The 16,540-nt window shown below is 42.0% G+C and overlaps 1 protein-coding gene across 10 annotated transcripts in view; it reads right to left on the bottom strand.

Moving 5' to 3' along the window:
* Positions 1-16,540, bottom strand: part of NIN (ninein) — a 113,650-nt gene that overhangs the window by 39,969 nt on the left and 57,141 nt on the right. For all 10 annotated transcript variants that reach the window (XR_010839563.1, XR_010839560.1, XR_010839561.1 and 7 more), the window contains 9 exons: positions 14,644-14,683; positions 12,807-12,997; positions 8,628-8,774; positions 7,972-8,139; positions 7,343-7,479; positions 6,882-7,022; positions 6,453-6,627; positions 3,179-3,289; positions 2,714-2,803 (listed from right to left, as the gene is read on the bottom strand). Coding sequence is in view for 6 of the 10 variants with exons in the window: in XM_059056562.2 (XP_058912545.1) it covers positions 2,714-2,803; positions 3,179-3,289; positions 6,453-6,627; positions 6,882-7,022; positions 7,343-7,479; positions 7,972-8,139; positions 8,628-8,774; positions 12,807-12,997; positions 14,644-14,683 (1,200 nt within the window). In the remaining 4 variants the exon portion in view is untranslated. The remainder of the gene's footprint in view (positions 1-2,713; positions 2,804-3,178; positions 3,290-6,452; positions 6,628-6,881; positions 7,023-7,342; positions 7,480-7,971; positions 8,140-8,627; positions 8,775-12,806; positions 12,998-14,643; positions 14,684-16,540) is intronic.

The following is a 16,540-nucleotide window of genomic DNA, read 5'->3' as shown; positions in this document are numbered from 1 at the left end:
TCAATTTCATTTCTTTTTATGGCTGAGTAATATTCCATTGTATATATGGACCACAACTTCTTTATCCATTCATCTGTCGATGGACACTTAGGTTGCTTCTATGTTCTGGCTATTGTAAATAGTGCTGCAATGAACATTGTGGTACATGACTCTTTTTGAATTATGGTTTTCTCAGGGTATATGCCCAGTAGTGGGATTGCATATGTATACATATATTTGATTCACTTTGTTTGTGGTACAGCGGAAACTAATACAACACTGTAAAGCAATTATACTCCAATAAAGATATATTTTTTTAAAAAGACATACAATAACAACTGTTGGCAAGGGTGTGGAGAAATTGCAACTCTCATATTGGTGGGAATGTAAAATGGTGCAAACATCTTGGAAAAAATTTGGCATTTCCTCAAAAGGTTAAACATACAGTGATCATATGACCCACCAATTCCACTCCTAGGTACATACCCAAGAGAAATGAAAGCATATGTCCACACAAAAACTTGCACACAGGACTTCCCTGGTGGCACAGTGGTTAAGAATTCACCTGCCAATGCAGGGGACACGGGTTCGACCCCTGGTCTGGGAAGATCCCACATGCCACGGAGCAACTAAGCCCACGCACAACTACTGAGCCTGCACTCTAGAGCCCATGAGTCACAACTACTGAGCCCACGAGCCACAACTACTGAGCCCACATGCCACAACTACTGAAGCCCATGCACCCTAGAGCCCTCACGCCGCAACTACTGAGCCCACGCACCGCAAATACTGAGCCCACGCACTGCAACTACTGAAGCCCGCATGCCGCAACTGCTGAGCCTGTGTGCTGCAGCCAGTGAAGCCCATGTGCCTGGAGCCCATGTTCCACAAGAAGAGAAGCCACCGCAATAAGAAGCCCGCACATCGCAATGAAGAGTAGCCCCCACTCACCACAACTAGAGAAAGCCCGTGCAGCAACAAAGCAGCCAAAATAAATAAATAAATAAACCAGTGTGTACATGTCAATCCCAAACTCCCAGTCTATCCCTCCCTCCCACCCTTCCCTGTTGGTAACCATAAGTTTGTTCTCTAAGTCTGTGAGTCTGTTTCTGTTTAAAACAAAACAAAACAAAACTTGCACACAAGTGTTCACAGCAGCATTATTCACAATATTCAAGATAACCCAATGTCCATCAACTAATGAATGGTTAAATAAAATGTGGTATAGCTATATAATGGATTATTCAGCAATGGAAAGAAATGAAGTACTGATACATGCTACGGTATGGATGAACCTTGAAAACGTTATGCCAAATGAAGGAAGCCAGTCACAAAGGATGACATATTATATAATTCCATTTACAGGAAATGTAAAGAATTGGCAAAACCAAAGAGACAGCAAGTAGATTATTAGTTGTCTAGGGCTGGGGGTCATGGGAGAGATTATAGCTAGGTGGAGTAGTAGTTTCCTTTTGGGTGATGAAAATGTTCTGAAGTTTATTATGGTAATGGTTGCACAATTCTGTGAATATACTAAAAGAGACTGAATTATATACCTTAAATGGGTGAATTGTATGGTTCTGAAAAACTGTTTAAAAAAATAAATAAGTGGACAAATTTGGGGAATTTTTGGAGGTAGAGCTGACAGATTTTACTGATGAAATAACTAAAAGCATAGGAGAAAACACCTCTACTTGATTAGTCAAGAGCCATAACTTATTTATAAGAGTGGCATAAATGTTTCATTTCTTTTCTCAGAGTGTGCATGTATATTTCCTGAGAAGGCAGGCTATGAGCAACCTCATAAGGAGGTGATTGTTTTCTTCATTTTTGCCCAAGTACAATGTTCATCTAAAGCAGTTAGAACTCAGTTATGCTTATCTTGTTAAAATAAACAAGTGTCTGTGGCTTAAGGAAAATAAAAACCAAATTCCTGAGCTTAGGAGAGTTACTTTTTTAAAAAAATCAAAGATTCCTATTATTTATAAGGATGTTTTTGTGTCCTCTGGTAGGAATTTGTAATGACTTACTACTTAAAGACTTGAGTGGTTTCTGCTCCATTTGCATTTTGTAAATAAAGTAAGGACTGTATTCAGGAAAAAAATCCACAGAACAAAAGCAAATTATAGGGCTTCCCCGGTGGCGCAGTGGCTGAGAGTCCGCCTGCCGATGCAGGGGACACGGGTTCGTGCCCCGGTCCGGGAAGATCCCACATGCCGCGGAGCGGCTGGGCCCGTGAGCCATGGCCGCTGAGCCTGCGCGTCCGGAGCCTGTGCTCCGCAACGGGAGAGGCCACAACAGTGAGAGGCCCGCGTACCGCCAAAAAAAAAGCAAATTATATCAGCCTGCGTTGATGGCTCATGAAAGACTAGTTTTGGAATAAGCACATCAACATGACCACATTTTCCTTCTCTTAGAGTAAAACTTTATTTTCCTCTAATTACTGGCAATTTCCGACTCGTATTTCAGGAAACTAAACAATAACATTAACAACTAGCACTTAGGTTAAGTGTTTTCTGTGTCTCAGGCTCTGTTCTAAGCACTTTACATATACTTACTCATTGACTCTCCACAACAACCTTATCTGGCGGGTACTCTTATTTTTGCTATCTCATAGGTGAGGAATTGAAACACCCACAGATGAAGTGATATGCTCATGGTCACACAGCTAGTAAATGGTGAGGCAGTATTTGAACCCAGGCACTCCTCCACTAAGTTCTCTTCAGTCACTCACCCTGCACTGCTGCTCATATTCATTTCTCATCTGTGTCAGCCTTTCTTCTTGCAAAAAGAATTCAGCACTGCTGGGATCAAGGTCACCAAACTAGAAAATGAAAAGGGCAAAGTTGTCATTTTTTCCAAGTGTCCTTCTTTGACCTACAATGTACCAAAGGCCCAAGTTTCTGGTGTTCACCCCGTGTCTGGAGTATGAAAGGAATGTGACATTTAAGCAGAAACACCATCAATTAGATGATGGGGAGAAGATTCTAGAGTGATGTGTTCATTCAAAGCAGAGATTGTTTCTCAGTGCCATGCCATGTCTCCCTCGTATAAATTAAATCCCTGCAAAAATGACAGCTTCCTTTAGTCACATAAATAATTCCATAATAGAAATTTTCTTGGTGGCATAGCTTCTGCTCTTTTGAGTGAACTACACTTTGGGGCTACATATCAGGAAATCAAATTTAAACAGACTTACCTTTTCTGCCAAAACATTTTCCAAATTTCGCTGAAGTTTGTTTGTCAGATTCTCATACTCTGCCAACTTCTCTGCATTCTCCAGAAGCTCATTTTCTAGACGACTGTTTTCCTGAAGAAATTTGGGGAAATTAAGTGGGCACAGATTAAGAAATAAACTGTTGTACCATTTTATAGCATGCATAAATCAATGCTCTAGTAGTATTGAGAAAATGTGTTCATCTGGAAAGTTTCAGTACATTAGAGCAGAAAAAGTAAATATTAAAAAACTGATTTCTATCTTATAACCTCAAAGCATGCCTCCTCTTTTTCTTGATCCTACAGAACCACGCTGCCCAACAGTGGCCACAAGCAGTCACGGGTAACTACTGAGCACTTGAAATGTATATAGCACAAACTGAGATGTGCTGTGAATATAAAATATTCACCAGATTTTGAAGAGTTAGAATGGAAACACAAAAAACTCAGTAATAATTTTTGTAGATGAAGTACAAGTCAAAAAGATACTGTTTTGGAGATATTAAATAAAAATGATTTAAAATTAAATTCACCTGTTTCTTTTTACCTTTTAATGTGCCTGTTTGAAAATATGAAATTACATATATGGCTTGCATTGTATTTCTATTCGACAGCATTGCAGTAGAAAATTTAATGACGTGAAAAACATTCTCAGTGAACTGTCAGATGAAAGACTGGTTGCAGAATACCTTGTTCATCTGACAGCAAAAGAGAACTCAGGGCTTCCCTGGTGGCGCAGTGGTTGAGAGTCCACCTGCCAATGCAGGGGACAAGGGTTCAAGCCCTGGTCCGGGAAGATCCCACATGCCGCGGAGCAACTAGGCCCGTGCGCCACAACTACTGAGCCTGTGCTCTAGAGCCCACGAGCCACAACTACTGAGCCTACGAGCCACAACTACTGAAGCCTGTGCGCCTAGAGCCCGAGCTCCTCGACAAGAGAAGCCACCTCAATGAGAAGCCCGTGCACCGCAACGAAGAGTAGCCTCCGCTCGCCACAACTAGAGAAAGCCCACGCGCAGCAACAAAGACCCAATGCAGCCAAAAAATAAACAAATAAAATAAATAAATTTATTTAAAAAAAAAAAGAGAACTCAAAAAAACTATTAAAAGTAGGAGAGCTCTAACAATTTTCATTTAATGATAATATAGATATGTTATATTTAATTTACAATTTTATTTTGGTTTAATATATAAAAGCTATACATACAGGTTTTTCATAATTTGTAATTATTATAATAAAATAACATATCAACCGAAGTCCACAAAAGGTGGGGTTTTTCTGTATATAAAACACTGGTAAGATTTCCACTCACATTTGTCAAAAAAAAACCCACATGGATGTGCCATTTGACATATTTTCTATTCCAATGCTAAAGGATAATTGGAAGAACATTATTTTCAAAGTATATTTTGCCAAAAGAATATAGAGCCAATATATTTTAAATACATTCTTGTTCACACCCTCACACAGTAACATGGAGTGAAAAAGAATGTGCTTGAAGTGTTTTTAAAAAATACTACCTTCCCCCAAAATGCCAGTTCTACAACTCTAATCTTCCAAAGTGTATCTAAATTTAGATGTTAAAACAATCAGGAGCAATTTCTGCGTATCGGGCCTGTGTTGGTGCTCTGGAAACTGACAAATCAGCTTCTGTTGCTGACCACAGGGAACACACATTCGGGACCGTGGTCGGGGAGGCAGATATGGATACGATTATCTATGATGTGATAGAAAATATGCTATCTTCTGGAAAGAAAAAAAAAAGTGTAATGGGAATGAAAAAGTAGTTTGGCCTGCAGTGTTGGAGAAAGCAGTGAAGGAGCCTAAAAGCTTACTGAGGAACTGAGACAGCTGATGGCAGGTGCAGCAGGGTTGAGGGCATGGCCCTGTGGGTTGCTGGCAGGATCTGAGGTTAGAAAGGCATGAGGACAAGACCCATTTCAAGGCCCTTCAGTGCTGCCATGTTGCACTTTTACAGAGGGAACAGTATGATTTTAAGTGTTCTTAAGTAAGGTAAGTCCGGTGACAATATGGAGGTTGGATAGATGGAAAAAAGGATGCACATAGGTCAGCTGAGAAATCGTGATGAATTGTGAACCTATTCAGAGGCTGTGGAAATGGAGAGATGGGATAAATCTGAGAAGGATTTCAGAGCATCAACGGGACTCAGAAACTGATAATCAAGGATGACAGAGGACTTTAGCTTCTATGACTTTCAGCACAGGTGGTGATGTAGATTAGGGAGAAAATTCCAGAGAGGAAGCAGTTTGATGGTTAGGAAGTGAGAATTAGCTCAGTTTTTGATGTGTGGAGTTTCAGGAACCTTTTATTACTTCAACAGTAGTGAATATTCCATAGGTACTTATTACCTTCTAGATACTGTATATGTAGCAACTCATTTAATCTCCATATCAATGCTATGGGGTAGGTATTTACAATGGTGCCTCTTTTGTGCATTAGGAAACAGGTTTGAGTAACTTGATCAAGGTTTTCTGTAAGTAGTTGTATCCAGATTGGAACCAGGCAGTCTTGAGGCCAGAACCCCCTACCCCGCCCACCCTTTATCTCTAGATAACACTGTACCATATTATCTGGTGTCAGAGTCCAATAAAGAGAAGGATCACTTCCTCTACTGAGGCACAGGGAAGGAGAGGAGGATGTATAAGGGAAAAGGTACATTTGGAAGCAAAGAAACAAAGCTGATGATGGCCTCTGTATGGCAGGAAATAAAGTCATCTGCTGGGCTTCCCCGGTGGCGCAGTGGTTGAGAATCCGCCTGCCGATGCAGGGGACACGGGTTCGTGCCCCGGTCCGGGAAGATCCCACATGCCGCGGAGCGGCTGGGCCCGTGAGCCATGGCCGCTGAGCCTGCGTGTCCGGAGCCTGTGCTCCGCAACGGAAGAGGCCACAACAGTGAGAGGCCCGCATACAGAAAAAAAATAAAAAATAAAAAATAAAGTCATCTGCGAAGAATGAGGAAGGGGGAGTGCAAGGAAGGAAGAGAGCATCAACCAGGGGCCAAACAGCCCTGAGGACCCAGTGCAACTGCAGGGGGTAAGAACAAGATACGCTGTTGGCAAACCAGAAGCCTAGACACCCCTGAAATCTAGCTCCCAGCGGGGGCTCTACCATGTCCGGTCATGACCCAGCCAGGCAGACTTATGAGCCCCGTGCAGACCTGTCCTCTTACAGAGCTGTGGTTTTCCATGTGTATTCCCAGCAGGGACACAGACTGTACAACCAATAGGATAATTACCTTTAAAGAGAGGGCAAGGCGGTCCCGGGTGTAATTCTCTTCTGTTTTTGCCTTTTCAATTTCCTGCTCAAGTTCCAAACGCTGTTTGCCCACCTGTTGTAGGATCTGTTCTCTCTCCTTTCGAAGCTCATTCTTTAAGGCTGCTATTCGTTCCTTGTACTCTTCATCCAGTTTCCTGTGAGGAGGAAAGACTGAAAAGCTGCCATCAAATCCCTCAGAGGTCCCTACGTGGATCCACCAAAAATGGAAACACAGAGTCACAGAGATGGGAAGCTCCTTGAGAAAGTGTCTAGTGAATCCTGCTTTCCTTGAGGCTTGGCAACACCTAAGTCACTCCAGCCAGGTGTGGCCAAGCGGGCAGGCAGGCTGAGCCCCACTGCCCTGGGCCAGGGTGGTGGGATAGGAGGGTCCTGGCCCAGCCAGTCGTACCTGAGGTTGTACTCATTCCGCCGCTCTATGGCTGCGTGGTGATCGTCCACCTCTGAGGCCATTAGAGACTTGAGCTTCTCAGCTTTTTCCAGATCTGACCGTAGCTTCTCTTTTTCTCTGACCACTTGATCAACTTGCTCCCTAGAATCAGAAAGAAACCAAGTATGAGGGAAACTGTTTCTAAGCAACAAGTAGACCCCAAAAAGCACTCATCTGGGTTGCTTCAATACAAAAACAAAACCAAGACAACCAAAACCATTCAAAAACACACAGACATTCCACAGCCCTCTTCAAAAGACTACATGCAAATCTAAGCTCTACCTCATTTTCACAGAAGTGAGATGATAGGCGATTAGCCACATCTGCATACAGGATGGAAGAATGTATGCCACAGGCATCTGAGTGACTTGCTCAACAAGTAGGAAAGGGAATAGAGCAGGTGAACCTTCTGCTTAACTCACAGCAAATGCCGGATCTCAGCCTTAAAGCTGGCCAGAGCCGCCTGGTGAATGCTGTTCTTGGTAACCAAAAGTTCATTTTCAAGAGCCAGTGTCAGTTCTGTCAAATTAACATTTCCATCAAGGCTGAAATCCAAGGCCTAGAAATCAGAACAAGTTCAAGACAATCACAAGTTCTATCCTGTGAAAGCAGAACATGTGAAGGTTATACAAACTCACAGAACTGAATTTACAGTCTACAGGTTGGATGCTTACATTTCTTTAGTGATTACTTAGGAACAATATTCAATCCACAGCATAAATAAGCTGCCTCTAAGAAAAACATAACATGATTATTTGCATGTTTTTAAAAAATGCTCTCTGGCACTGTAAATAAACACAATGGTAAAACTCTAATCTTTACCAACCAGAGATCAGCTAAGAAATTTCTTATCAATAATTTAGGGGTTAAAAACGTGGAAAGAAGTTATCAATAATCCTGGTTGAAGTGGGTAGGAAAAGTTGCCTCTTACGTCTGAGATCTTGTGAATAGAAGAATTATTAAGGATTCGAATCAAATCACAGTTTCAAAAAAATGGAATTTTTCAACCCTGCCCCAATTCATCATTTTTCTCTCATTTTAGCTGCCATACCTTCAGGATCTCCTGGCTGTTCTCAATGCCCTCTTCATGCCAGGTGTCAAGTATTCTCTCCACTGATGCATAGCCCATCCCATCATCCAGGCAGGAGAAGACCCGAAAGCCAATGGTACTTGTCATCGCAGAGGGGGTTGTGGTCCGTCGTCCACTCTCATCGAAAGACTGGAAGAAGAAAGAGACTTGAGCAAGCTCAGGCATTGCAGCATGGTGTCTGTCAAGACCAAAACTGGTCAGTCCTGACCACTAGGAGCAGAATGCATGTTTCTCTAATTTATACTGCTAGGATAAAAAGTCACGCAGCCCCTTTGATCTCCCTTTCCTAAGTCAGCCTAGAATGCAAAGCTTATCAACAGTTGACCTGGCCGAGAGTTCCTTCATATAGACGAAATGTGTCTCTACTTAACACCAGGTTTCTTCTGCCCTACAGCTGACACGAAGGGGCATAATTAGTGGTCTTCCTACTGTAATTTATGGTCATTTCTCAAACCCAACTTTTCCTTACCCAATGGTTCAGTCTTTCTTTACTACTCTTCTTTTGCCTCTCTTTCTCCTCAGTATTTTTCTTCAGACAGCAGATTAATTCATTCGAAATTATTCAAATGGATTTTAACTTCTACTCACAAAGAAACCACTTCCTATTTATTTCTTACCTGCATGGAGAGGTGCCTTTTCAATTGTCTATAAGGGGTAGATGCTGATGGGGTAAGGGATTTTCCATTTTTGAACAAGCCGTAGAAAAAATCTTCTACACTCATTGTACCATCAGGATCAAGATTATGGAAGACTTCTTCAAGCATCTAGAAAAGGGTAACCATATTAACTATTTCACTCAAAAAAACCCACAAGGCCCAAAGTACACTTCCAGCCAACAGAAAGGGGCACCACTCCTGATCCCAGGACTCCAGAAATATAACATGTCCCTTTATTCTCACTTGACTGAATTTTTTTCCTTTCTAGTAATGTGTCCTTCCCCCTCACATAAACTAAATAAAATTCATTTTCAACACCTTCATAATTTTATGCAATTTAGCATTTAACTGTTTTCTCTTTTGCTCATACTGTTAGAACGGGTACTCTTTAATGTTACTACACGTTATTCTTGCAAATTAAAGAATTACTTAAAAATATAAAGATATAGCTTCCTAGTGTTGTAACAACAGAAAATAGACACTCATTAAGCTGTTATATTATTATGGTGACTCCACATGATATTTTGCTTATATTGAATTTTGGAAATTGGTACGTTAGCACGGCAGAATTGGGTCTGGGACAGAGGGCAATAATCTAATAGTTTGGGTCTGAAACCCATGACTTGGGATTTAGAACATTACTTGGAACGGCACTGCATGTTTGGGGTCTTTATTTCTTTTAATACCTTAGCACAGGAGAAATGAGGACTGGATAGGAAGGATTTCATGTGTATGCGATAGAAGAGATGTAAAGAGAAGGGAATTTTGCCTGACTACTTTGCACCCTGTGACAGTAATCAAGTAGTCCGCAACACATACAGTCCCTTCTAGAGGCTTGCCTAGGAGATGGTTTGTTCCCTAGCTCAACAGAGGAATGGAAAAGGGAAGCAGCAGCATGAATCATGGATACCGCAAAACAGGGAGGGAAGGCAAAGACCTCCACCCTCACAGTCAGCGTCCTCTTTATTTCGGGGGCTAAAATTTTTCTGCAGGACATGTCCCCAGTGTACAAAGCAGAAATCACCTGAGGATCCTGTTAAAATGCAGTCTCTGATATAGTTAAATCTGAGGGTAGAGCCTAAGATTCTGCATTTCTAACAAGGTGATGCCCAGTTTGCTGAGTAGCAAGGAATAGAACAAGCAACAAACTTACTCTTGTTGCATTTGAGCCTACACCTGGTTCCATTCTAACAAAGGCCTCTTTGTAACAAATCCTCAAATTTTCAATATTCATTTCTTAAGTCTGGACTATTGTTAGGACTCCTGTCATCTCATAATTGTTGATTTTATCCTTCATCTAAGTGCCTGAGGCATTTCTTTTATCCAATGCTTTTTTTTCCAATTCAAACCCAATAGGAAACATCTGTCTCTATTCTTGCGTTTATACCACTTCCTCTGAAGAGGACTCTGAAACAAGAAAATCATCCTAAAGAGTGGAAATCTTTGGAAGAAGCAGCAGTTCCTAATAGAGAAGCATACGATGAAACAGATGGAAAGGTATCTGGGGCAAAATTCTGAGGTTGCCAAGCTCCCTTAGCTTCTCCGTCTCGTTCTTATCAACCAAAAGAACACTTTCTTAGAGGACTAGGCTTTCAGGACTGTCAAACCAGAAGTCACAGTAAAAATCCAAGTGTGCTGACTGAAGTGAATCAGTGAACCTTAGCTCCACGTGGCTTGGCCCTGTGACCTTGGCCAAATCAATGCACAGCCTCCTGACCGCCTAAACACCCATCACCTGATCCATCTGAAGTGGTGAAGTAAATCCCGCCAGTTATTGTACGTGGGGGAGTGGACAAGTAGTGAATAAAGGGATGTGGATTCAGAAGAGGGTGGATGCGCAGGGCTGGGCTGACAAGAATACAAGTCAGTGGGCAACTAGGGCACCCCCTGCAGTCTATGCAGGAGCTGAATCTAGAACCCCGAGGACATTCTTACTCCCCTTCACCAGCCAGGTCTTCGGATGGTTGATTTGCCAATGTGTAAGTTGGGAAACAGTGCACTAGAATAGGGATCATAAATACCCTGAGGGGCCAGGAAGGTGATGCCAATAAATGAGGCAGGATGGTCTTGAGACATTAGGAAGTAGTGCCTTTTAAACCAGTGAATGGAACACGAGTGCATGCCCTGTCCAAAGGGACTAGCTGCTTCTCACAGCAAAATGGAGCCAAATCTTCTGATTTTTAGAAAAATCTCCTGATTTTCAAAAGTATAGCAAAAAGTTCAATTTTTAAACATTGGGTAGGCAACGTAGCCCTTGGGTCATATTTGGCAGCTAGGGGGAATAGTCTGCCATCTCTGCTCTACAGTCGTCCTTGCTTCTGGAAAGCAGGGCACTAGTTTTATAGCCTTAAGACAGTGAATCTAGTTTCCCTTCATGATGATGGCAACAGGCAGCAGTGATCTCTTTCTTTATCTCTAAAATGAGGGATGACTAAATCTAAAATTGCTTTCAGTTGTAAAATTCTAGGATTCCAAGTTGTATGCTGATGAGATCATCTTGAACTTTCAGCTCCGCTGTGGTCTAGAGCTAGTAATACAAAGTACTATAGTGTTTCATGATTTTGGTGGGGAGGAAAAACACTAAGTAAAAGCTACATTCAATTAGCAATCCTTTACTCGTCCTCACATCAGAAGAAAATAAATGTGCTGCTTCTTTTCCTGGGCTCTGGAATCTCCACCACAGAAGAAAATGCAACTCCCCACAAATGGCTAAATTTATTCCAAGATTTGTTCTTGGATAAATAATCCAAGTTTGTGCAATATTTCTTGGCAAAACAACCCAAGGTTCTGCATACTGTGCTGGTTTATAATTTAGGAGGATGAATTTAATTTTATGACTCAACAGCCATCACTGAAAAATAAATGATGGCTGAGCCATTAAAATGTAGTCAGAGGGTGTGCAATGGTCACATACACAAGGGAGAAGGCGGGGAAAGAACTTTTCTGCAAGCTACACTACTTGGAAGCTTTTTTTTTTTTTTTTTTTTTTTCCGGTACGCGGGCCTCTCACTGCTGAGGCCTCTCCCGTTGCAGAGCACAGGCTCCGGACGCGCAGGCTCAGCGGCCATGGCTCACGGGCCCAGCCTCTCCGCGGCATGTGGGATCCTCCCGGACAGGGGCACGAACCCACGTCCCCTGCATCGGCAGGCGGACCCTCAACCACCGCGCCACCAGGGAAGCCCAACTTGGAAGCTTTTGATAATAAACCTCTTTCTGGTTTAGGAAAATAATACCACTTATCCTCTGAGCAAGCAGATAACATGGTTTCAAATATCATTATAATCAAAGTTTCCCAAAGCAACAACTGTAGCCCTAACCTCTAAGTCCCACCAATCCTTATTTTCAGCTCTTTGAAAGACATATCTTGGAATTAATTACATTCTTATGTTTCATGGCTGTTCATGCACCCAGTCCTGCCACTCCTCTTAATTTTTTATTAAACATAAAGTTCAGAATTTAACCGAGCAAGAGTCTTTTGGGGGCTCCTTCAGGGCTCTTCTGTTGTACATTTTCAAAACCACCAATCTACCCTTTTCCCTTTCCTCATGACCAGATTATTGTGATGGCTCCTGGCTGGTCTCCTAATCTAAGGCTCTCTTTATACCACTATACCCCATGAAAGAAGTTCAGACCACCCTCAGCAAATAAGTTTTTCCTATGTATTATTACTTAATCTGCTTAAGACCCCAGGGGTGATATTGAGATCTTCTCTCCAAACAAATAAACTTATCAGCCTGGCCTTCAAAATATTCCCTCAACTCAAATCTCCTGAACTCCCCTCTTCGTCCTTCCTCTACAGCTTTCCCACATTTTTCCCTGTGAATGCCACATCTACAAATAGATTGACATCATGCTACACTGAACTGGTGTCTTATAGTAATGTGGGGTAATGTGCTTAGCACAGTGAGGGGCACACAGTACGGGTTCAGTAAGTGTCAGCTATCGTCAGTTTTTCTTTTCCACAATACAACATGAGGTCCTCAGAGACAGGATCTTCATGGCTGACTTTCCAGGACAAAAAGAGAATGGAGTCTCTGTAACATGCTGCAGGAAACCAAAATATGGCTATTCCTAGCCTGTGGCCAGTTTAGCTGTTATCATGGTTACTATTCCTGAATAAAAATATGATGCAAGGCTTACCTCTCCATCGACATTCTGCAAACCATACTGCTCACAGATGGAGATCAGCTTCTTTCGGTTTAGGTGACCATCACGGGTGATCCCCAAATCTTCACAAACCTCTTGCAGTTTCTCTTCTATCCAGTCTTGGGGAGGGGAAGGCCCACTTTGTGAGGCATTCAAATCATCTGGGTTCCAAAATCTTAACTGGCCTAAAATAAAAGCATACAGTGTGTTGTCCCTAAAGGAACTGAGAGCCTATTCTCAAAGAAAAATGTGCTTTTTGAAAATAAATGCTATAAGAAAGAGACTACAGATGTTGATTTGATGTTGAGCTGATTTGATCCTGAAGTTCAAATGAAGTGGAACCATTGGCTCTCAGGCTGCAACTAGGGCCAACAGACATGTATTTGTTCATTGGCAGTCATACCTATGTAAGAAATACCATCTCCTGTGCAGTAATGCCAAGGTTCTAGGCTTATTTTATTCCAAAGGAAAATATGCACAGGCTTAGGTTTTGGTGTGATCAGAAGAGAAGGCTGGTTGAGAGCCATTCTAAGGAGCTTCATATGACCTACCTCAGCTGTAGCTACCAGTCTTTATTATCTCCACTTTCTTTCAGTCTAAGCTCTGCTTTTACTGAGAAGGAAATAATTTCATGATAAATATCATAAAATGATTATAAAAGTCAAGATTAGCCTGTTTCCAAATCTTTACACATACGAATATTCTGACCTATAAGCAATCCAACTTGAAAGAATAAATGTTTGCCAGGGCAAGTTATTAATTATTCATATATTAAGGATAAGTTCTATTTGAAGATTTAAGCATCAAACTACTTATTTAAAAATAAAAATTTATTTATCCTCTATTAAAAGTTCTCACTTCTAGCTAAAATTTACTTCCATATTAGAGATTCTGTAAAGTCATTACTTAAACATGAGCTAATTGCTGGCAAGGCTGTGTGTGCCTGGAAGAACCTTAGAGAGTTGAGAAGAGCATTTAGAGCTACCCCTACTATTTATCAAAGACATTAAGCCCATCACCGCTGTGTCTTTACAGGTTGGAGACCTAGAGAACGTGTAATTACACTTAAGTACAGTTAATCCAGGGTAGGCTGTGAAGTGGGCTGAGGTTCCGTTAGCTGAACCACAGTGCCATCTGCTGGCCAGAAGATCAACGTGTTTTGATCCATCTTAAATACATCTGAAACTTGTCAAGGGATACATTTTTTTAAATGTAAATTTATTTATTTATTTTTGGCTGCGTTGGGTCTTCGTTGCTGCGGGCGGGTTTTCTCTAGTTGCGGCGAGCGGGGTCTACTCTTGGTTGTGGTGCGCAGGCTTCTCACTGTAGTGGCTTCTGTTGTTGCGGAGCACGGGCTCTAGAGCGCAGGCTCAGTAGTCGTGGCGCACGGGCTTAGTTGCTCCGCGGCATGTGGGATCTTCCCGGACCAGGGCTCGAACCCGTGTCCCCTGCACTGGCAGGCGGATTCTTAACCACTGCGCCACCAGGGAAGCCCTGTCAAGGGATACATTTTAATAGGTAACTATTTAGTTTTGGATTGTTCATAGATTAATGAGAAAGTCTATGTAAGAGAGTAATTAACCCATAAGTGAAATTCTACAGCTTAGTTGCCACATCTTGCATGATGTTAAATGCAAGGATTTAAAACTATGAGCTATCAACTGGGAATGAATTTTTTGTTGCTGTTGTTCTTCAGGTTATTTCTTAGTTGGCCTCCAGCAGGCAAGGATGTTAGTAAGAAGGCAAGGGATGCAGGAAGGGGGTGTGGAGAGCGCCCTGTGAATGGCAGCCCCTCCTTCCCAGGCAGGCCCCACGCACACTCAATTCCTACCTTCTGCTTCATACTCCTCGCTGTGCTGCGTCTTCCAGTTCTAGAGGAGGCAAGAGAAGATTAGTGTGTTTTAGAACTAATTCTGTTCTTCCAAGACCCGATCACTCTCTGGCTCTGAAATCATCATCTGAGTGAGTCACATGATTTGGGACCCTTCAGTGCATTCATCCAGGTTGGCTCTCCTAAGCCAACAAGCTAATTAAGAGGAGACTCCTAAGAAACATGCCACAGCCTTCTGCAGCATCACACCAAGGATTTGCCTTTCACACTTGTGAGAAGACATCACTTACTCGACAGCAAAACCTATCACAACCAATAAAATCAGGCTGAAGCAAATATTCAGAATCCATCAACTAACAGGAGTTTGTATGCATGCATTTATGAATTTGTTCTTCAATAAATGTTTAATGGGTGTGAGGTATTATGCTACATCTTTGGAATACAACTATGAACAGGACAAGCATATTTCTTGTCTCACGAAGTTTATGTGCTGACAAAGACATGCAGACAAGAAAACATAGAGTAAAATACTGTAGTGTAGCAAGTGCTATTATGGGGGAGTTCAAGAAGGGGTACCTAACTAGGGTGTCCTTCAGCCTTGCGAGTTCAGGGTAGACTTCCTGCAAGAAGCAAGGTCTAAGTGAGAGCTGAGGAATAAGCTGGAGACAGCCAGGTGGAAAGAAAGGAGCAGTTACTATTTGCCGACGTGTGGAGACCAGAATGAGTGAGCCTGGTGTATTTCTGGCACAGTGAGGAGACAGAGATGCAACCCAAAGCAGGTAGGCTAGAAAGCTCAAGTTAAATAAAATGTACATTACCAGTAAATTACTACATTAAAAACAGTGAAATTGACCTGAACTAGATCATTTTGTCCCCTTATCGTGCTGTGTTACTACTGGGTCTTTTCCAAGTCACAGCATACAGTTGTAGTTTGTGTACTGCACAAAAGCACCCAGCCCAGGGCACAGGTCAGAACCAAAATCCAGCCCATGCTCCACAGGCAGGCATGCACAGATCTGCTTCCAACCACTGGCAATGAGTAGGTCCACAGTGGTCTCTGGCCTCATCAGTAAGCTTCCTAATCACTCCTGCTGGTAGGTTCTACAACCATCTCAGGCAGGAAACTGTTGAGAAAAGGTGTATCCCCCTTTTAAAACCTGCTGTTGTCTCAGCAAAGATCCAACTTTATGAATGAAGCTGCTTTGATAACAAATAACCAGCCTACTCTCCATGGTGGCTGAACTGTATGAGGTGAGCGGATTTCTTAGATCCTGTAATGAATTCAACAGGAAAATAAGCCTAATTAACTCCCATCTCCAGAGCCTAGATTCCTCATGGCAGACAGTGTGCAACCTAAAATTCTTAGGTTAAATATTTCAGTAGCTTGTTCAAGTTGATAAGAGTTGAAGTTCTTTCAGGGAACTTATGCACATCTATTTTGTTGCTCTCCTCTTAACTGAAGGACAACTATCTACCAGGATTTCACAGTTCCATATTTCACTCAGAAAGATACTGAAGATAGCACCAATTCAAAGAGTTCACCAAAATTTGCCACACGAAGCTGAAACCCCAAACTGACAGCGCTGAGATAAATTACTCTTGCCACAGAGAGACATTAAAACAGGCTATAATTCAAAATATATAATCTCACTACAACTCATTCAGATTACAACTGAAAGTCACTAATATACATGGTATATCTATGGAAGGTAAATTGGAGCTCAGTGTGATTTTTTTACTTGTTTGTGATTACAATTTTATCAGGCTACATTTCCACATAAAGACATATCTCAACCCTGATGGATGGATGAGATGTGAGGGTGGGGAGGGAGCAATGGAGGAAATAGCACTCTAGATTTTCTTACTATTGTTTCTGGGCAGAATTCAATTGTTTTTA

Source organism: Kogia breviceps, chromosome 3 (assembly GCF_026419965.1).
Source record: "Kogia breviceps isolate mKogBre1 chromosome 3, mKogBre1 haplotype 1, whole genome shotgun sequence".
NCBI lineage: Eukaryota > Metazoa > Chordata > Mammalia > Artiodactyla > Physeteridae > Kogia > Kogia breviceps.
Note: the sequence above shows the minus strand (reverse complement) of the source record. Positions and strands in the feature narration are given on the sequence as shown.